This window comes from Sceloporus occidentalis, unplaced genomic scaffold (genome assembly GCF_023333645.1).
Source record: "Sceloporus occidentalis isolate IW3139 unplaced genomic scaffold, rSceOcc1.0.p SCAF_3, whole genome shotgun sequence".
Lineage (NCBI taxonomy): Eukaryota > Metazoa > Chordata > Lepidosauria > Squamata > Phrynosomatidae > Sceloporus > Sceloporus occidentalis.
Genome location: NW_028316983.1, coordinates 66,613,587 through 66,635,866, shown reverse-complemented (window position 1 = coordinate 66,635,866; position 22,280 = coordinate 66,613,587). Strand labels below are relative to the sequence as shown.

General features: G+C 41.0%; 2 protein-coding genes across 3 annotated transcripts in view; one reads left to right on the top strand and one right to left on the bottom strand.

Annotated features, from left to right (window-relative positions):
* Positions 1–7,881, bottom strand: part of LOC149316104 (omega-hydroxyceramide transacylase-like) — a 29,378-nt gene extending 21,497 nt beyond the window's left edge. The window contains exons 1-2 of the mRNA XM_089518615.1: positions 7,807–7,881; positions 1,743–2,394 (exon numbers count right to left, since the gene is read on the bottom strand). Of these exons, the coding sequence (XP_089374741.1) occupies positions 1,743–1,923 (181 nt within the window). The 5' untranslated portion in view covers positions 1,924–2,394; positions 7,807–7,881. The remainder of the gene's footprint in view (positions 1–1,742; positions 2,395–7,806) is intronic.
* Positions 7,882–10,227: 2,346 nt separating this feature from the next.
* Positions 10,228–16,266, top strand: RPL10A (ribosomal protein L10a). Of its 2 annotated transcripts, XM_089514824.1 has the most exons (6): positions 10,228–10,313; positions 12,549–12,620; positions 13,788–13,868; positions 14,280–14,428; positions 15,266–15,438; positions 16,071–16,266. In XM_089514824.1, the coding sequence occupies exons 1-6, from the start codon at positions 10,309–10,311 to the stop codon at positions 16,239–16,241; spliced, it is 651 nt and encodes a 216-aa protein (XP_089370950.1). In that variant the 5' UTR covers positions 10,228–10,308; the 3' UTR covers positions 16,242–16,266. The 2 variants fall into 2 exon arrangements, with proteins under 2 accessions (XP_089370950.1, XP_089370949.1); XM_089514823.1 differs by lacking the exon at positions 10,228–10,313 and having other exon boundaries at positions 12,532–12,620.
* Positions 16,267–22,280: the final 6,014 nt, after the last annotated feature.

Below are 22,280 nucleotides of genomic sequence, written 5' to 3'. Positions count from 1 at the left end.
GGTACATAATGTTGAGATAGCTTCCATTTATAAGCCCACCCATGCTGACATGAAGAGTCCAAGCATATTTATTCAAAGATGAATCCCATGAGTTCAAAGGGATTTTGGGGAAGCAAATGTATTTAGGATGCCACTGAAGAGACACTGAAATCAGATGGATGATATGCAAACAGTTCATAAAAACAATCTCTGTTTTCCTGTTATCAATGCCAACAGAATATGAATATGTAGTTGTGTTGTTTAGGGCAAGAAAAAGGTCTGTGGTGAGTCCAGACAATTTTCTTTGTACAGCCTGCTTTGCACAGCATTTTAATTCAGATTGCATAATTTTGTTGCCTTTCTTCTTTCCACAAGAATATCTTTCAAAGTAAGAGAAAAGATGAAATAACAGCATGCTGCCTTTAGATTGACAGCACTAGGGTTGTCTGTCTGAAAGCACCAGTTGCTGATATGAATCCTCAGTGACCTGTAATATTTTCCTTTTTCTTCTTCTCATTACCCAACTTAATGCTATTTTTATATGGGTGTTTATTAATAAGCCCTTTAGGGAAAGGCTTGCTTATTCTGCTCCCACTCAAACCCATGAAGGATTTTGCTGTTCATTTAAATGGGATCATGAGGACAGGCTTCTCAGTAGGGTGCACACTGTCTACTGATCTGGGCAAACTAGGTCGTTCCCAAACAACCCCAACAGCAGAAACTGTAAGGACAATACAGATCAGTTGGACAGGTGTGAGCTTCATTAAATTCAAGAGTCATAAAATTGTAGGTCCAAGGGCCAATTTCTCCCCTCTAGAACTGACAAAAATGGAGATTTCACACACATCACAGCTGCTGTGCACTGCTGAAATAAGTAACCACAAGTCCATCTGGGGTACTCTCTGCGCTTTACACATTTAAAAAACATTAAAGTGCATTAATAACATGTACCTTTTAAAAAAAGAAGAATGGTGCTAAGGAACCCAGTTCCCAATGAAAGTAAACACAAATTTATCCTATGTGTTACCTCTATTTGACCAGGACGTATAGCAGGAACCACTAAAATGGGCAGAGAGGTCATATGGGACCTGCCATGCAACCTTTGTTTTAAATCAGTACATAGGTACTAATAGTGTGGTTTACTATGTAGCTGGATAGTGTTTTATCATTAGTGCATGAAGTCATTTTCACTGTCATCAGTGCAGTTAATCTAAAGTGCACCAAAGTCGGCACTTACACAATCATATTCTGCCTCACTCATATAACACTTGGCTATGCAAATACTCTGATATAAGAGACCAAGACCACAATAGTAGTAAGAAAGGGTCTTATTGAGTCAAAGCAAACAATTTATTAGAAAAAACATCTTGACGCTTAGTGATCAGAAGACTTTTCTTGAGTAGAAATCTAGAAAACTGGTTTCTTCTTCCCTCATAGAAGCTATTGTTTTTGAAACATGTAAAGATATTTTTGTCTAACATCACTGGACTGCCAAAAATGTTTCATATTTACATGGTGATGAATTGTCATTTTAATAACATCTTTGATGACAATTGTAAACTGAGCTACTATTACCATCTCATGTAACAGTAACCTCTCACTGTTACCTCTCCATGTTAAACTGACAGGACAATGAATGTTGAGAACTGAATTTGTGAAAGCAACCTCACTACAACAGACACAACCATGAAATTTCACTCTAAAATGTCTATTAATAGATACATATAAGAATATCGAAAATAATCCAAATCTGCATTGCTTACCAAGACTTAGTCCACACACCACAGCTGCTGCCATGATTGATCCAGATGATGCTCCATATACTTTTGGTGCAGATCTCAGAATTTCAGGCGCTTGTTCCAATAAACCCTGGATTACACCTATTTCATAAATTGCAAGAAAACCACCACCTGAAAAAGAAAGAGAAAACGGAGTACCAGACATCCTTAAATCTACTTCAGCCAGCCTCAGTAGAATGGTTACAGAGTTTCCGGTCTCTTCCTGGTAAGGTTTCCATTCTGTTTAAATGTCAGCAATGGAGATGGGAATAAATGGAAGTAACTTAACATTTTCACTTTTTAAAAAAGCACTTTTTAAAGCTCCATATGTTTGAGATTCAGAGCTACAATAGTTTCACTGGCTAAAAATAATGTTCTTGTCCCACCAAATTAGTTCTAGAGTCATAAAGCAATGCCTTTCCTTTTTGGATGGGAATAAGGCTCCGCTTTTAGAATAATAAATCTTCCAGTAGTTTCATTCTGCAGCAAGGACTGTATTAAGCAGCCAATGCTTGTCTGCTATTTGAATTTTCTTTGCAGGTTTTTCACGTTGCTTTTTTCTTCCCAGGTCTTCTTCATGAGTGTTTTTCTAAATTGGATTTTCTCACAATCTCTTCTTAGAAACAGCTCAGCAGCACTGAATGAGGAGAGAGATTTGTACAAGGAACTCAGAAGCTGTTGTCCAATGGATTTACACAGAAGGCAGGGCTAAGTTATATCAGAAAACCTGGTGAATTAGCTCAGTACTGAGGCTGCTTGCCAGACAGTAACTATTGCCTTTCCATCTTATGGTGCTAACAGAACTGCAATGGGATCTCTACATGATCTGGACATTTGAAGGGTGTAACAGTCTATCTGCTGCCTTCTCCTCACTATATTATAAGCTTCCTATGCTCAGGCAGCCAGATCTTTAACATTTTAAAGAAACCTGCTTCTTCAACAACAGATCTAGAATATAAACAACAGAAACCATCAAGATTATTAAAACAGAGAAAATCATCTTGTCTCCTCTAGTCTTCCATAGACACATGGCATTCAGTCCCATAGAAAGGACTGAGAAAAGGATACAAAGACCATGAACTGCAACAATCAAATACTATATACTATCTCATCTTAAATAAAGATCTTACTATTAAATAATCTTTAGAAATACATTTGGAGGAATAAACCTTGTGATAAACATTTTATTCATCACTCTAGAAGAAGGGGGAAAAATCCATAATACAGTTTTCATTTCTTTTTTCAATTTTTGTATTTTTGTAAAAAAAAAAAAAAAAGGGGGGGGTGCTTCAGGAGGAAAAATAAATAAAAGAAAATCCTGGGGGTGGGGTGGATTTCTGTTTTGTTTTGTTTTTCTGGGACATCTCTAGCCCCACCAGCCTAACCTTTCAGTGCTAAGGCTCTTTCTGCAGCAGTAACCTAACTATGGAATCTCCCCAACCCGAGTCAAACTGGCTCTATCCCCACTGAATTTTCAAAGGAGACTTCAAACTGATCATCCCCTCAGGTCTTTGGCTTTTAAAGGGGTTTTTAGTTTAAAATAATGGTTTTTGTTGTTGTTGTTGTTGTTGTTGTTGTTGTTGTTGTGTAGGTTGTTGCAGTCTCAGGGTCATGGCTTCCTTGTTGCTTGAGTCTATCCATCTGGAATGTGGTCTTCCTCTTTTTCTACTGCCTTCTAACTTACCAAGCATTATTATCTTTTCTAGAGAGTCATGTCTTCCCATGATATGGCCAAAGTATGACACCCTCAGTTTAGTCATTATGACTTCCATGGAGAGTCCAGCTTTGGATTGCTCTAGGACCCACTTATTGATCTTTTTAATATTCCATAGTATCCATAGAACGCTTCTCCAGTACCAAATCTCAAATAAGTTGATTGTCTTCTTATCAGCTTTCTTCATTGTCCAGCTTGCACAGCCATGCATAGAAATGGGAAATAAAATGGCACGGACAATCCTAACTTTGGTATTCAATAATATATGTCTTTACACTTCAGTTCCTTCATAGCTACTCTTCCTAGTTGTCTTGTGATTTTTTGACTGCAGTCTCCATTAATAACTGAGCCAAGGTATAGAAAATGTTAAACTATTTCAATATTTTGATCATCTACTTTAAAGTTATGTTGTATATTAACATTAATTTGATTGTACATTGCTTTGGAGGCCTTTCTGAGCAGGAAAGCAATTTATCAATACTAAAAATAAACAAGCAAGGTATGTTGATATATATGGGGGCAGAAGGAGCCGACAATATTGATAAAAATAACCCTGAACACAACTACGCCCCAGCCAAGACTGATGCTCATTTTGTTTCCAAGTGGAATGTGGTTTATGGGGGAGTCTGTTAGGGCTACTAGGTCAGAACCACCCAGGGCCAACACTTGAGAATGACTCCTTGTGAAATCTCAGGAGGTAGACCATATTGGTATTATACAAGAAGCAGCCCCTGGAGTTACCACCAATCATCAACCCAACAGCTGCACAAATTTAAGCTTTCTAAGTCTGACTGAACTGCTTTTAAACAGAAAGGAGGACTGCAAATTTATTTGATACATTACAGAAAGATATTTACTTTAATTAAATTATATTAATTAAAACTAATTAAAATTTAATTTTAAAACACTGTTGACTGAACTTTTAGTTATCTATTTTAAAAATCTTCTTTGTTTGATTTATGTTCTTTTTAATCCTGCTTTGACTAGTTTCACATACTATTTGTTACAGATATGAAAGCATGTCCAATTGGGGTTGCTTTTTTAGCTATTTCCATACAACATAGTGTCTTTGTTAATTTTGTTTTGTAACTTGAAAAATGTAGGAAACATTTTACAGTTTAATTAATTCGTAACTATTTCCATGCTTGGTAAACAATCACATGAAGCCCTCCACTGGTATGAGAATATTGCTCTCCAATCCAGACAGCAGAGCTAGCTAAGAAAACATGTTCTAGGCAATGAAACACTTTCTTTAAAATTTGCATGACAGTTCTAGTTAACCAGAAACATTACTTATAGAATTTAAAACATTATCTGGTACCATCTGTTCCAGACAGCTTTATAGGTGGCTTTGTACATCTTGCATGTTTTTGCTTGTTTGTTTGTTTTGTTTTGGCATGCCAAACAATGGAGTTTATCAGACGCAAGTTTTCGGACCCTCAATTCCGTTGAGGATGCAAAGCAAGCGATGTGAATTCACATTATAACGCGATGTTTTATCACATTGGCTGCTTTTTCGTCATTCTCCCGAAGCGTGGTGTGAGCGTTATAACAGCGAAAACAAGGCAATTTGCTTGATGCGAAACCATTCAAAGTGAATCTATTTACTACACCAGTGCCTTCCTTTTGTGTTGAACATTTCGCATCAACATCTTTGCACATGCTCTTTGGAGGTTTTGGTCGTATCATGACCTTTGTGCTTCCGGGGGGAGCGAGGGGAGAAACCCCTTCCAGTTTCCTGTTTCCTGTTTTCGTCTTAAGTGTGTGCATGCGAGTGTGCATGCTAGCTCCAGCTCCGTGTGTACTAGCTTTCGCGCGGATTCCCTTTCTTTATTCAGGAATTGTGCGATGCCCCCCGCTACTGGGGCTACAGCCATGGGTGGACTGCAGTTCATCCTTTCAATTATGACCATGCTGCTTGCCAGGTACCAACAGCTGCGGCATCAGAGGCAGGAAAGGCGCAGGGGGATGCTCAGATTCCTGAGGAGGTGGATGCGATCCAACATGTTTCTGTTGTGTGTTCCTTTGTAGGTGAATGCGTGACAGTGTCCTCCCCCCTCCAGCAGCTGTGATGTAACAGCAGCCGGTTGTAATTAATTTTATCCCCAATTTTTATGCATTCCCATTTGTAAATAAAATATTTTCTTCCATCTTACCTTGTGATCTATAATATTTGGAGCATGTTTGGATAGGTGGGTACATGGTTAAGGCAGAGCATGTATCCATGACATACCTCAAAGGGCTCACAGGTCTATATATGCACTCATAGCGTATACATATATATGCGAGAAGACACGCTTGAAGATGACAGCGCATGTATTTGTGTGCACACACAACACATATATAGACACATGTGCTGTGACAGACCTCAATCCCACCATATCTAGGATACTATGCATTCCTTCAGGACAGAAGAAGGGGTTGGACTGGATGGCCCTTGGGGATCCCTTCCCTCTCTAGGATACTATGTATTCCTTCAGGGCAGAAGAAGGGGCTGGAGTGGATGGCCCTTTGGGGTCTCTTCCATTTCTAGGATCCTATATATGCTTTCAGGACAGAAGAAGGGGCTGAGCTGGATGACCCTTTAGGATCCCTTCTATCTCTAGAATACTATCTATTCCTTCAGGGCAGAAGAAGAGGCCGGAGTGAATGGCCCTTTGGGGTCCCTTCCATTTCTTGGATCCTATGTATTCCTTCAGGACAGAAGAAGGGGCTGCCTAGATGGCCCTTGGGAGTCCCTTCCATCTCTAGCATCCTATGTATTCCTCTGGGACAGAAGAACGGGCTGGACTGGATGGCCCTTGGGGGGGCCCTTGCATAGATTAGATGTACCTATAGGTACAGACCCCCCCCCCCCCACATATATACATATACATATAAATACATATAAATACACACACACACACACACACCTCTTTATAAATACAGGCAGGCAAGACAGATATATACATACACACACATATATTTCCGATACACATACAAATATACATATCTCTGCATATTAACAGTATCCACAGTAACTGATAACACACACATGTCTTTATATTAACATCAAGGCAAAACACACACACACACACACATATGTGTGTGTGTGTATATATATATATATACACACACACACACACACACACACACACACACACACACACACACACAGGCTCCCATAGAAATGAATGATGTCTGAAAGAACATCACATTATCATGTGAATGTGCATTGTTGGCGGCGCAAACATGACGATATTGGACCAGTATAATTGCCAAAAACTTGCATCTGATAAACTCTAACGTTCTTATCCTGTCATAGTTGTTCCACTTTCTCCTCACCAACTCCTAGGTTTTCTACTGGAGAAAATTTACTATATATTTTTTTTAAATTGCAATGATCCACAGCTCACTTATAGTATTGGTGCAAAACATGGCCATGGCCATGTCATTGCAGGGGGATTCTGTGGGTATGTTGCTGCCAGATCTCAGAGCCTAGCCCTGATTCTCAGGACCTGGACCATCTTCTCCACTCTTCAAAGTGAGGAAGAGGAAGCTTAGGGTGAAAATGCTGTCTTGAAAAATGTTTTTAATATATTTTCCTCATTTGTTAGACTTGGTCTTTTTGAAGTAGCATGCTCTGTGCAACTGTGGTTGAATGACATCGCCAGGGTCCTGACTTTTGTAACATCACCTGGGCCAATGGCTCATCCCTAGCTCTCAGGTTTTGGTTCTGAAATTTCAGGGCTTTGGATAGTCCTGAGCAGGCAACCCTATGACAAGCTTTCTGATGCCTGCAATGCATTAATCAATCCACATTTCTCACTAGCCATTCCTGTCCAGGAAATGTGTTGTCTTCCTTACCTCCTTTGTTTACTGTAATCTGCATTCAGAAGATGGATTTTCATTAAGTACATAACTGCAATGTACATCTATTGCTCTGCCACTGTCCATTTTTTAAAGTGTTGTCAGCTTGACCATAGTAAATACAATTGGTCCTCTGTATCCACTGAGTCTTTATCCACAAATTCAACATCCACGGCACAAAAATGTTTTTAAAAATTATAAATTCCACAAAGCAAACTTTGATTTTGCCATTTTATATAAGGGACACCATTTTACTATCACATTGTACATAACGGGACATGAACATCCATTGATTTTGGTAACCACCGGAGATCCTGGAACCAAACCCCAGTGGATACCAAGGGCCTACTGTATTCTTCTGTAGATTGTTATTTGGGGTGCGTGGAAAGAGGAAACTGCACAGTCATATTCACATTTTATATTTCAGCATGTATTTATATGGGCTTTTATCCAGGCATCATGGAGAGAGTCTGCATACTGTACTACCTCTTGTTCCTTGCTTCTCCATGTAAGTATTTGTTACTGGCTGTTCATGTTTTTAACAGGGTTCCTTCTATCTGGAGGTGGTGGTTAAGGAGAAGGGACTTAATCATCTTCAGTATACCACATTCATGGTGACAGCGCTAGAATTAAATTAGAAAATTATTCTTTAATATTAAATTGCTAACTCTCAAAGAAGCCTTTTTAGATTAGACTAGCAGAGAAAAATGCTGTTATTAAACTAAAAGGAAGTAGATGCCAATAAAAAAAATTAAATTATTCTGGTCCTGTGAGAAACAGGCATTTCTACATCTGTCTATGGAATGTTTAGATTAGATAAGGTTTCTTTACTAGGAGATTGTTGTCTATGTAGAATTTAGATCAGATTAGGTTTTTTTCATAGAACCATAATATCATAGTGTTGCAAGAGACCACAAGGGCCAGACAGTCCAACCAGTTGCCATGCAGAAACTCATAATCAAAGCACACTCCTTCTTTAGTAGAAGATTGTTGTCTATTTGATGACATGACATGTGCTATGTTCTCCTTCAGCATTCTTTGGTGACATATATAATGGATGAAGTAGACATTCTGGTTGGATTCCAATGTACTGATTAGCATTGTAGCTCTGTTTGTGCCAAGAAATCGCACAACTTTAAAAAGCGACTGACTGCTCCAAAATTCTAATTCTGGCTGCATCTGGATCCCATCACTTGGATTTTTGCTGCTGATGCTGCCAGGCAGGTGCAGCCCATATAATGTCCAGACAGAATCTGAGCTGTGCCAGCTGATTTGCAAAGCTGAACTCAGATTCTATCCAGAAGTTACATGGCTGTACCTGTCCAGTGATGGCAGCGGCAGCAAAAATACATGTGATAGGATCCAAATGCAGCCTGAATTAGAATACAGTTCTGGAGTGATCAGTCACTTGTTAAAGCAGTGTGATAAACTCTCAAGACAAAATGCTGCTACACTGATGTACTCCTCTATATTCATGAATATATATAAATGTGTGAATGAAATAATGCATACTAAACAAAGTATTTTTATTCATATACTACATCGAATGGGGGGGGGCTCAACATCCACATGAGGGTCACAAGTGCAAAAGGCATGAAAATCACTGATGCAACTAATATCATATGTGTGGAGATGGTCACAGATCAATAAAGGATAGGAATCTCATTTGCACAAAACAGGCACAACTCCAGAATGGGGACTTTGCTTCAACTATATACAAAGACTATTAATGAAAATAAAATGATCATGATCATCATGCTATGGAAAATTGAAATGAAAAATAAAAGCCCATTTGTATATGGAATGCACAACAAGCATTTATCTCATTCACTCCCCCAGTTCAGAGTCTTAATGCCATTCCTCCAGAATCTTTAGCCTTTTTGCACATTCTTCACTACAGAGTAAATGTATCAACAGGACATATTTAAAGTGTTAGGTGATGCTGAGTACTCTGTGTGTGTGTCTGTGTCTGTCTGTCTGTGTGTGTGTGTGTGTGTGTGTGTGTGTGTGTGTGTGTGTGTGAAGAGCGTACTGAGTTGCCTACAGTCTAGGGCTTTGCTATACGGTCCAAAGCACAGTGCGGGAATAACCCAGTTTGAGACCCCTTTAACTGCCCTGGCTCCATGCTAGGGAATTCTGGGAATTGTAGTTTTGTGAGGTATTTAGGCTTCTCTGTAACTATAAGGGAGCTCTGGTGCCTTGCACTGAGTCAGGGCAGTTAAAGCAGTCTCAAACTGGATTATTTCTGCAGTATGTTTTGGACCAATGAAGCAAGAATCGACATTTACATGAGTGTTTTCAGCTTTTATTTGGTCATGTCCTCCATTTTTTTGAATGCCCTACATTTTATGGTGCCTTGTCCTCCTTTGCAGCAAGGTCTAGGAGGACATCTGGCCACCGTAATTATTTGTATTGGAGCCAGTGTAGCCTATTGGTTTGAGTACTAGATCTCTAACTGTGAAGACCAAGGTTTGAATCCCAGCTCATCCACGTAGAGCCACTTTGGGCAAGTCACACTCTCTCAGCCTCAAGAGGAAATCAGTTTGGCCATGTTTACACATATTGGGAACCAGTGTGGCACAGTGGTTTGAATATTGGGACTAGGACTCTAAAGGCCAGGGTTCAATTCCCAGCTCTGCTATGAAGCGCCCACTGGGTGACCCTGGGCAATTCACACTCTCTCAGCCTCAGGGGAAGGCAATGGCAAACCCTCTCTCAACAAATCTTGCCAAGAAAACCCCATTACAGGGTCGCCATAAGTCTGAAATGAAATGACTTGTAGGCACACAACAATAAGAAAGCATTGACCAGAGCATCACTTCCGCACTCATCTACCCAGAGTGCACTGCTCTCTCTCTCTTTAAGCCCCGCCCCCTGGCGGTGCGGCATTCTGACGCGACTGAACGTTCTATCTCGCGAGACTTGGTCGCCTACTTGTGACGAGAGCGGGAGCAGGCCTTTCTTTTTCCGCTCAGGCGAGGCGGCAAGATGAGGTGGGTGTCCGGCCGGGGCTGGCAATCCAGAGCCATCCTCGGCCCAGAGGCTCGGTTGGCCTTGGCTGAGCGCGCCTGTCCCTGCGGGGAGGATGGGGGCGACTCTCGGGGAGGATATTGGGAAGGGTGGGCCCCCTGGGAGAGAACTGTGCGCCTTCGAGTCCTTCCCCGCTTATGGCGACCCTAAGGCCAGCCTACCATGGGGTTTTCTGGGCAAGGCTGGCTCAGAGGGGCTTTGCCATAGCCTTCCCCTGAGGCTGAGAGAGTGCGAGTTGCCCAAGGTCACCCAGTGGGCTTCATAGCAGAGCTGGGATTCGAACCCTGGTCTCCAGAGTCATCGTCCTACACTCAAACTTAGTACCCCACTCTGGCTCCAATATAGTGTCTACGTCAAGGGAAGTAATGGTGCCGCTCTATTCTGCTCTGGTCGGGCCACACCAGGAATACTTGTCCAGTTCTGGGCACCACAATTTTAAAAGGATGTGGAGAAAGGAGAGAGACTAGAATGGTGAAGGGCCTGGAAACCATGCCCTATGAGTAAGGACTTAAGGAGCTGGGGATGTTTAGCCTGGAGAAAAGAAGGTTAAGAGGTGATATGATAGCCTTATTTAAATACTTGAAGGGATGTCATATTGAAGAGGGAGCTAGCTTGGTTTCTGCTGCTCCTGAGAACAGGACCCGGAGCAATGGATGCAAGCTGCAGGAAAAGAGATTCCAGCTCAACATTAGGAGGAACTTCCTGACAGTAGTTTGTTCAACCGTCGGAGTGTAGTAGAGTCTCCTTCCTTAGAGGCCTTTTAAGCAGAGGCTGGATGGCCATCTGTCAGAGATGCATTGATTGAGATTTCCTGCATGGCAGAATGGGGTTGGACTGGATGGCCTTGTGGTCTCTTCCAATTCATATGATTCTATGAAGTTCAGAAACATGCAGGAACAAAGTTTGAGGATCACTGATTTTAGGGGTTGGTTAGGATGAGGATGGGTTTAGGGGTTGGTTAGACTGAGCCAGTGTGGCATAGTGGTTTGAGTTTTGGACTGTGGCTCTTGAGACCAGGGTTTGATTCCCCACTCGATCATGAAACCTACTGGGTGAACTTGGACAATCCACACATTCTCAGCCCAAGAAAATACTTTGTCATAGGGTTGAAAATGACTTGAAGGCACACAGCATAGTGCTGGGGTCCTGTGTAGAATTTGCACAGCTTGTCTTGGAAAACATGGTTATTCTTGCCAGACTCCTTACTTAATAGCCAGTTTTATCACACACACGCTTTGCTGAAAAGCACAAAATGTGTGTGTCTTTTAGGGTTTTGAGGAAGACAGTAGATGCTGGGTAATAAAGTCCTAATCCACCCAGACATTACTGAATACTGCAAGACATGCCTGCTCTATATGAGTTGCACATATAAAACTCCTGGCCAAGCCAACTGTAAACCAGACCCAGATAAACCCCCATTAAACTTGAAGCTGGCTGTTCTGAAGCAAAGCTTAACATTAACATTCTCAAACTTACTGGAAGCTTTTTTAGTATGCAAGAATAGTGTTCTTTAAACCTTTAAAGCATGTACTTGGTGAGGTTGGGTTCCTCTCACAGCCCATGGTAAGAAGAGTTAGAAATGAGTGATAAGTAGGGGTTGCCACATCAAAATAGGCAGGGCATCTTATTTTCTCTTGGGTAAACTGAGAGGTGAAACAGGCCACCCCTTAGGCAGCCCCAATCTGTATTGAAGCCGGCCAAAAAAAAGGAGAAGCAAAGAGCCACCAAAAGGACAGTTTTTCATGCCTGCCATGGCCCATGGGTGGTTTTAAGATGCTCCTGCGGTATGTAAACGTTGTGCTGCCAAAGCACCCAGAAGCTGACCCATGGACAGCCAGGCGACTTGAAGCCAACTTCTGGGTGTCTTGGGGGTGTGGGCCATCTGTACGCCATGACCCCAAGCCTGCTGGAATCCAGCTTTTTATGCGGGTCCATTTCAACCCTGAGTTGAAAACTTTGTCCTTACAGTAGCCCTCATTGAACCTAGTAGTAAAGAAAACCTATTTCTTTCAAGCACCTTCTTCCCTTGACTCATTGCTTCCTTGGCAGCAGAGAAAATTTGCCATGCTTCAAGTAAAACTGGATAACTTTTTCGGGGGGGGGGGTGTCCTCTTCTTTTTGGTGTTGCATATATTCATGTCCTCTTACAACATCTATACAAACATACCTCATGTATATACTATGTTTTCCCATAACAGTAAGGTCTCCCGTGACACGCTGTATGAAGCGGTGAAGGAAGTCCTTCAGGGGAGTCAAGCAAAGACACGCAAGTAAGAAGTGTATCACCTTAATTCTAGTTCATACTTCCTAATTCTATGAACTTAATGAGCAATACTTTGATTCATGAGATCAATGCAGAGTAGCAGCTTAGTCCTATGCAAAGTATTAAATAAAAGCACTACTAAGGGTTCGTTTCCCTTCTTGTTCTAAAATTGGAGCTCTAAGGCTAGACAGTTGGCTGCCGCATGTTCTGCTTCTTCCCATTAAAGGAGAATGTGGAATTTAGTGGTGACAGCCAAAGTACTACCTCATCACTTGCAAGGAAGCATGGCAGATTGTGTGTTGTCCCTGTGACAGAGAGTGGAATGCAGTACTTGGGGGAACTATTCCTACCCTACCCTACCCCTCTTCAAAGTATGAGGAAAAAACAAGACAGTGATGCATGCAGATTGCTACTCAGGCAGTGGATAGTATTTTTGTAGCAATGCTCTGCTGGTTCTTTGTTAGTTATAAAGCTAGAAGATGCCTCCCTTCACCATCTTGTCTTAATCTGGTAGTGTGGGATAACAAGCAGATCCTGAATGTCGGAGGCCTCCCTTTTTTCCTCTGCATTTTGTGGGGTGGTGTCTGCAGAGCAGACAGTTAAGTAATTGGGTAGCTGTAAGCATTAGAATACAAAGTTCGAATCGGCAAGTTGTAGTCCTTTAGAGAAATACTCCAGCAGCCTAGCCCTATTCTCTCTTGATGGGGAGGGAATAGAGGAATCTTAATATAGTGCTAAGGAATTTAATTCCTCAAGGAATTAAATCTGTGATTAATCAAAGAGATGCCTTTAGTTGTCAGTACAGTTCTGTTTTATTGTGCATAAGTACAGTGGCCAAGGTATTCCTGTTTATCTCTCCCCATGGTGCAGAGGTGCACACACATCTGCAGCCATTAACTAATATGGGATTGAGCTCCCACGTTGTTCCCATCCCTCTCTTACTTATTTTAATGCATTTTAGGTACATAGTCTTGCCAGGGTGTCAGTGACAACTGGGATTCTTGGTTATTCATCATTTGATTCTTGAACTGTAGATGTGAGGGGCATTTAGGCTTCTCACCTATTCCTGCAGTGTTGATTACATTGCTTAATTTGTCCCAAATGCACTTAGGTATATTTTATGTGTTACTAAATTCTTTTAAAGCCAAATTTGTGTAACTTTCTGTTTCTTTAGATTCTTGGAGACTGTGGAGTTGCAGATCAGTCTGAAAAACTATGACCCACAAAAGGACAAGCGTTTTTCTGGCACTGTCAGGTTTGGATTTGTTCCTGTTCCACCCAGCCTTCAGCTTTCACCCTGCTCCTTATGACAGAGATCTTAAGTTCAGCCTATCTCTTACAAATGGTAGCATGTTGGTTGCTAACATGCATAGCAGCTGGGTGTAATGCTGAATTGCCCGGGTAGTTCAGATCCTCCCACTGTAAAGTGGGTGTGACTGGACGGACCCCTACCCTGGGTCTTAAAACATGAGGGAAGGTGTGGTGAGGCAGTCCTGCTAATCCCACCGATCACTTTAAGAAGCCAGACTTAAACGCTGGTGGGTGAAGACTTGCCAGCTGGCTGTGGTAAGGCTTTCCAGCCATGAATCTGAACATACCTTTTACATTTTATGATGTTTTGTCAGATGTGTGAAATGTTTATTGGTACTGTCCTCTCCTCTCCCAGACTCAAGTCTGCTCCACGGCCAAAGTTTTCAATCTGTGTGCTGGGGGATCAGCAGCATTGTGATGAAGCCAAAGCAGTTGACATCCCTCATATGGACATAGAAGCGCTGAAAAAACTTAATAAGAACAAGAAGCTGGTGAAGAAACTTGGTGAGCAAAATTGGAAAGGGATTTCTCAATCACTGATTGTACTTTCTCTCATCTAGGCAAAACCTTATTGATTGATTGGGTCTCCCTTATCTGGAATTCTTAAATCTGAAATACTCCAAAAACAAAAGAGTTTCCATGGGTGGTTGAGATAGTGACACCTTTACTTTCTGATGATTCAGTAAACACAAACCTTTCATACCATATATATAGAGAGAGTAGAGTAGAATATAAAATTTGGTTCAGCCTATGTGTATAACATGAAACAAATCAGTTTTGTGTTTAGACTTGGCTCTGATCTCATTATGTATGTATATTCAAATGCAGGTATTCCAGAACCCACAAAATCCTGAAATCCAAAACACTTCTTGTCCCAAGCATTTTGGATAACAGAGATTCAACCTGACCTTAATAGTTGTTTAAAATGAATTGTTTTGAATTTATTTTGTAAGCAGAGGAGAAAAAGCATGGTGCTTGAATGCAGATGTTATGACATGCTGGAATCCAAAAGAATTCCAGCTTGTTGAGGACAAGCCAGTTTACTGATGCATCCTGGCTTACTGCTTCAACTTGCAGGAATGGCTTAACAAACCATAGAACAGATGCCAGTCCAAGACATGGTACTTTCACCTATGGATAGATCAGCTCCCAGCCCTTGAGGGCATGTTTTGATACTGGTTTTTAGTCTCCACAAAAAAAGAGGATGGAGGTAGGGCTGGGTGTTTAGAAAGTCTTCATAGGTGCTATTTGAAAATACCTGTACTCGGTTGTGTAAGCTTTTAAGGAGAGTCTAATGGTCTTAGTGCTATGTATTAATCTTTGGGGTTTTCTTTAAAACAGCCAAGAAATACGATGCTTTCCTGGCCTCCGAGTCCCTAATCAAGCAGATTCCTCGAATCTTAGGCCCAGGACTGAACAAGGCTGGCAAATTTCCTTCTCTCCTGACTCACAATGAGAACATGGTATCAAAGATTGATGAAGTAAAATCCACAATCAAGTTTCAAATGAAAAAGGTAGTTTTAAAAATACTACATATGTTGATGCTATTTTTTGCATAGTTTGTATTGTTTATTCTTAAACCCTATCTACAAATAGCAAATCTGGATTATGGAGGAGGAGTAAGATACAGTTGTGTGAAATGAGTTGAATCCTTTGGAATAGAGAACCAGGATGGCTTTCTCCTATTAAAAAAGGATATCTTGGTTGAAGGAAAGCTGAAGGCGGAGGATTAAAAAAAAATCTGTCTCAAGATCCATTAATCTTGTCTTTAATGTTGTACAAGTTGACTGTATTTGTGTGACAAACTGCTTAATGTGCTCAGTTCAGTGTTAAAGAATTTTTTGTTCTGATTCCCACAAAACCATTTGTATCCTCTTCCACTAGATTTCCCATTTTAGTGGAATTACCTAATCTGATGTACCAAAAATTGAAAAACAAGCTTGATTATTTACTGCAAACTGCAGTCCTCTTCACCTTCATGCCTAAAATGTAATTGTCAGTTCAATCTGACATATAGCATATCAAATAGAGTGGCTTCATAGCCTTTCTTGTTTGCTTTAGATGTGCACCCCACCCCTTTTTCCTTAACTTTATTACTTTGAGAGAGATGAATAATTGAATGTTGTAATTTAATCAATTCTTCCAGGTGCTGTGTCTGGCTGTAGCAGTTGGCCATGTGAAGATGACAGAGGATGAATTGGTCTACAATATCCATCTGGCCATCAATTTCCTGGTATCTCTGTTGAAGAAAAACTGGCAAAATGTGCGAGCCTTGTACATCAAGAGTACCATGGGGAAACCCCAGCGCCTGTACTAATAACAATACAGTTGTTTTTGACTAACTTAGTGTGTGGCTGTTGTATTTATAAAGCTCTAGTACTTGGAATCTCAGTAAAGTGAGATCCCTTTGCCCATCACCAGTACCAGCATTCAGATGCAATTATAATCCAGGATTGCCAAGGAACACTTTGTCACATAGCAATAGAAATAATAATGCTGAAGGATATATAGACGTTGGTCACCAGGGCTAGAAAAAGCACATAGGTAGGGCTTTAATCAGATCTTGAAGTAGCCTGTTCAGCATAATGCAGTTCATTAACAAGAGCAAAGTATTGGACTTTAATTGAATCCAGGATTTACTTCAAGTTCATTGATTCCATCAAACAACTGTTAACACTTGTAGCTTTTTGTTTGGGGGGCAAATAGATCACCATTGGTTTGACTATCATATCTCAATATTTTTTATGGTGACTTGGAGTAGTTCCCCAGGGTTTTGGACAGAATTATCCATTTTCCCCTCAAGATCCCTCCCTGGATCAAGTATTTGGACTTCAAAGTGACTGATATTACAGATCATTGATGTATTGTTCAGTGTATTCACTGTGGTAAGCATGACCAGACTCATCCACAGCTATAAAAGAATAAACAAGTGAAAGTGTATTAATACGCAGTTGGATCACACATTCATTAACCCCTGAACTAATTGCTCACAGCTCCCCAAAATCCAATTCAGTTCTTCCCATGGTGCACTGTTCTGTTGCAGCTTTTCCCTATCTATGCCATTTCCCCCCTGCCTGCCTTCTGTCAGAGACAATGCTCAGTTTTGAATTTTCTACCTGTAGGCCAACCTTCACAGCATTCCCTGAGGTGTGATTGGCTGGCTTGCTGTAGTCAAGCCTGCCCAGTTCTGCCAGGTAGGAACCTTTAGAGCATGGACTCCCAATTCTGTGGGATGCTAGGAGTTGCAGTCCAAAAATACCCACTCCAGCTGTACATTTTTAGCATAAATATACAGTATATTAGTTAACTATATTGGATCTGATAGTTGTACTATAGATGCTATGACCCAGGGAACACATTTTACAACATTTGATTAGCTTTCCTCCAAGTCCGAGAGATTTTGTTTAAACTTGAGAAAAGATTGGCTGCTGCTTAATTAAGGATTGTACTTAGGCAACCACTGTGAATGACACCTACTTGTGCATCTTTTTGTGCTACCAAGGTGCTCCAACTATCTTCTCGCCATTGTCATCTGCCTGTATGTACAATAGAATCAAAGAGTTGGAAGAGGCCACAAGGGCCATCCAGTCTAACCTCATTCTCCCATGCAGGAACTCTCAATCAAAGCATCCCCGACAGATGGCCATCCAGCCTCTGCTTAAAGACCTCCAAGGAAGAAGACCACTACATTCTGAAAGTTTGTTCCACTGTCGAACAGCCCTTACTGTTTCTCCACATCCTTTTTGAATTGTGCCCAGAACTGGACAAGGTATTCCAGGTGGGGCCTGACCAAAGCAGAACATCAGTGGCCCTATTACTTCCCTTGATCTAGACACTACATTGGAGCCAGTGTGGGGTAGTAAGTTTGAGTATAGGACTATGATGACCAGGGTTAATAAGTATCTTAAAGGGATACTATTAACAGTAAATTGCAGTGAAAGGATGTGTATGGTGGAATGTATTAGACAAAATTGAGTGGTGATCAAAGATCATATGTCCCCTCGTTTGGGGAAGATAAGGCTTCTGTGCTGGAGCCTGGTTCATATGGCCAAGATACTCCACTCAGGTGTACATATCTGTTAACGCTACTAGTTTTCAACAACATCAGTTTTCATTTTCTTTATCAAAATGTATACATGTGTCCACATTCCCATATTACATAACAATGTGGTTGTACCAGTACAACTATTTGGAGCCTTTAAAAACTACTCAGTATGCAAAATGAAGCAAACTTCATTAGGCATTTCAGCAGTTCTATCATGCACACACATAAAATATCCTACATGGTGTAGAAATTTGAAGGTATTAACTGTTCCATGATGGCTCGTATTTTTAGAACTGACTATTTACAGATAAAAATGGGCTTAAATGTATCTTTTAACCACCTATTTTCTAAAAGGAAATTGCCCAAACTATCCATCTTAGAAAATGTGATCTAATGTGGCTGCATTTGATAATTGAAATCAGAGAACAGTTGGGTTAAATCACTGATACAGCTTCTTAGTAAATAAGTTCAGTAGAGACAAAAGGTCTCTTGGCAAATTAGATTTCAAGAACAGACAGAAGAAATTTCACTGCAATTTGTCATCTGTTAGGATTGCTGTCTGGTACAATGTAAGTATCAAAACTGCATGGTCACCTTGTAGCAGGAAAGCTTATGCTGCTGTACAGACGGGCCCTATAGGGCACCATCATGTGCGAGGGGTGGTGCTTCCAGGCGCGACTCGCCCCTCACACATGACTGCGTCAAAATGGCGGCGCCCTGTACATACGGGTGCCGCCATTTTGATGTGATGGACGCCTATCGTCCACACGTCCCTGTGCCTTTGTGACGCCACAAGTGCGCCATTGGCGCCTTGCGGCATCACAACCACGCTGCAGAAAGAACCTGCAAAAAGTGGGTTCTTTTTGTTCTGCAACGGAGCTGCGCGGTTTGTCTGCTGCAGCTCCCTTGCGGAGCAAACCAGGGCGGCGGGAGGCCACCTTTTTTGGGCAGTCTGTATCCCGCCAAAGTCTTTCTTGCTCTAAAACAGAGCATGTGCAATAGATTCTTGAACTGTTGAAAGACATTAACATTTTGGTCTAATTTTTGTTGGAAAACAAAATTAGGCAGTGACCAGTACGGCATTTTTATCATATTAAAAAACCACAAAAGTGTGTGTTCTATATTTTGGAGCAATGCTGTTTCCCAGCAGAGAAGGTGAGATCCTCCTGAGAATTGGGTTGCTCCTAAATATTTCTCACTATTAATCTGTATGGTGCTTTAAAATATATTTGAGGAAAGATTTTTCTATTAGTGCTGAAATGAGAAATAATAACAATTATTATTATTATTATTATTAAAGTCCTCTTGGTGTTGGATCCAGTCTGAGTCATGACTAAGTTGTGTCTCATTAACATTAATGGGCATGTTCTAAGTAAGATGTCTGGCTTCAACTCACTATCCTTATTGCAGCAAAGTCAAGCTTTCTGTTTCACATGTGTTTGCAGGCATAATAGTGGACAGTTAAACCAGGAAATATTATTGAAAGCATGCACTGTCGGTTAAAAGCACCCAGTGCTAATACCTCAGTTTTTGTTATTCTCACATCTAGGGCTGTTTTCAAATGATGTTTTTACACTGTATACTTAAACATTCAAAGAATGTACTCAGTGGTAAATGTAAGGTTCTATTAGAAAGTTAAGTATTCCTTTAAACCAGGTGTTACCCATGCTGCTCCATATAAATTTTGGTATAAATGATAACCCTTAATGACCCCTAGATGAACTCTAATAGCCTGTCCACCATTGCCAGCAAGACATGAGGACATGTACACACACCCCTGAGGGGCACCCACATCATCATATCTAAGGAGTCGCATAAAATGATTATCATAGGACCAGGAAGAGCAAATATTTGCCTTGCCTGAGGCTCTTGCCCCCTCCCCAGGGTCTGTTGTCCAAGCAGCTTAAGACCACTAAGACAATCAGACAGGAACATCCAGGTGAAAAGAAAGTAATTAAACACCTTTGTTCTCACCATCAAGCACCTTTGCCAGGAGCAAGATTTTGCCTATAAATACTCTCAGAATTGCCTGTTCACTGGGCCAGTCTGGATTTCAGGGGGAAGCTATGTCCCTTTGAATCCTGGCTCCTGGCCAGTCATTCCATAGCTGAGCCTCATGCCATCCTCATCATATTCCATTTGGATTCCTGGAGGGAGTCTACATTCTGGTACGTATCACCCCAGTGATGCCTAAAATCCTAATCCATGCTAACCTATGCTTCTCCTGAGCCTTGTATGTGTGTGTGTATGCTAGTGAATCCTAAGTGTTTTTCCCCTTATAAATAAATTGGTTATTAATTCTAGAAATCTGTCTCAGCTTCAGTTATTGGGAGGCCCTGGTCTACTCCGTATACACATCGGGAGACGATTCTGCAAGGGTCGTCGTAGCAGGCCCTCCTCTTGCAATATTTGAGCTAATAACAATAATAATAAAAATTCCCCTAACCAGTCCCTTGGCTACACAGGTGTATGATCAAACAAAAATCCACCAAACAATAATACCACTCAAAGTGTATTTGTATTTTGTTTTACAATAATGCAAAAGCAAACAACTCAGGATTATTAAACACATAAATATCAAAATAATAATCTAGTATGTCTACCATAAGTCTCTGAATACAGCAATGAGAAATTCTGTTACATTACACGGTTGTTTAGAATCCTATACAGTATATCATTTAGTATTGGGCAGGAAAACCTCAAAAGTCTATTTCATGGCAAGGCAGGCTTGTCTTTATTTTACTATTGTTAAGAGGGAGGGAGAAAGAAAGGGAAAACAGCATTGGAGGATTGTCTCATGGCTTTCACCTCTATTAGACACTGATAAAGCATTAGTGGGGTTTTTTTGCATCAGAATTAAATTCCAAACTTGACTCCCCCAAATACCAGTACTAAGCATACCATGACTTCCATCCTCTCATTTTGTGCAACTAATGATAATATTCTGTTCTCCAGAGGATTAACTGATAGACGTAACAGTTTCACACAGAGCTTTTTTATTGTAACACTTAAGATGTGCTCCAGTACTTTTACACAAATGCTGTGAACCATAGGACAATAAGCTCATATATACAAAAAGATGCTTTTCGTTGTACAACAGCTTCAACATTTAGGGGAAGACACTTTTAAACTTAATTCACAATGTGGAAAATTTCAGCTTTCAATGTTGTGTGCTTTTAGGTCGTTTCCTACTTGTGGTGACCCAAAGGCAAACCTATCATGAGATTTTCTTGGCAAGATTTATTCAGATGAGGTTTGCCTTTGCCTTCCTCTGAAGCTGAGGGAGTGTGACTTGCCCAAGATCACCCAGTGGGCTTCCATGGCCAAGCCATAGAGATTCAAACCCTGATCTCCAGAGTCATAATCCAATGCTCAAACCGCTACACCATGCTGGCTCTTTCAGGCTTAAATGCTCTGCTTTTAAACAGCGTGAATAAGGTCAGTGTTAGCATGCTAAAAACGTAATCCCAGGACAAAGTGCCATTTGCTGAGCTCACCTGGGAACCCTTTTAAGCAGGACTAAGGAGGGGTTTTGGAGAGCTCCACCTTCCCATCTTGATGTGACTTGTCTTGAGCATGTGAGATGATGAAGGAGCCCATGAAGAAACTTCTGTCTAGCCATTTACAACCGCTTCTCCTTCTGCACAGACAGCCATCACAGCAGCTTATGACTGATCAAAAGCAACAAAGCTTCTTTCAAGATTCTGCTGCAGAAGGGAAGTGTTTCTTGGAAAGAGTAGCTATATATTGGTTGTAGTTCAGTGCGATGAAAAAAATAGGTCAGGAATCAAAGCTGCCTTTGCTATTTTCTTGCCTGAGGCAACAGAGAAATACCAGTGAACAAGATAGCCTACATGCAGTGTAATTTGAGTGAGATATGACTTTAAGCAAATTCACAACAGAAGGCCTTTGCTCCATTGATTTATATTCTGAACCTGCTTACCCCAAGGTGGCACACTTTAGATGTGGAGAACTACAATTGCTGTCATTTCAAGCCATCATATCCAAATGCATTTGAAGGGTGATGGGTTGGGAAAAAATGTATATTATCTGCATAACAATGCAAATAATAAATTTTCATAAGAATAACAATTCTTCTGAAGTGGGGAGGCATACTTCTGTTCTAGAATTATGCACACCAGTGGCACCCCTACCCTGGTGTCACTTGTTGCAGGAGGGGCTCTCAGTGTGTGTGTGACAGCAGTAGCCAAAAGAGTGTACTTGCCCCTCTCCTTTACCCCAGTGCCAGAGACCTCTTTATGAGGGATGCATTCACCTTGCAGTGGGAGGAGAACCCAACCAGGTGTCTTC

Bases quoted from the DNA above. Each gene is read 5' to 3' on its own strand.
- RPL10A (XM_089514823.1), top strand. From the start codon at position 12,532: ATGTTTTCCCATAACAGTAAGGTCTCCCGTGACACGCTGTATGAAGCG. The intron at 12,621-13,787 runs GTAAGAAGTGTA...CTGTTTCTTTAG, and splicing joins AGTCAAGCAAAGACACGCAA to ATTCTTGGAGACTGTGGAGT. The intron at 14,429-15,265 runs GTGAGCAAAATT...TCTTTAAAACAG, and splicing joins GAAGCTGGTGAAGAAACTTG to CCAAGAAATACGATGCTTTC.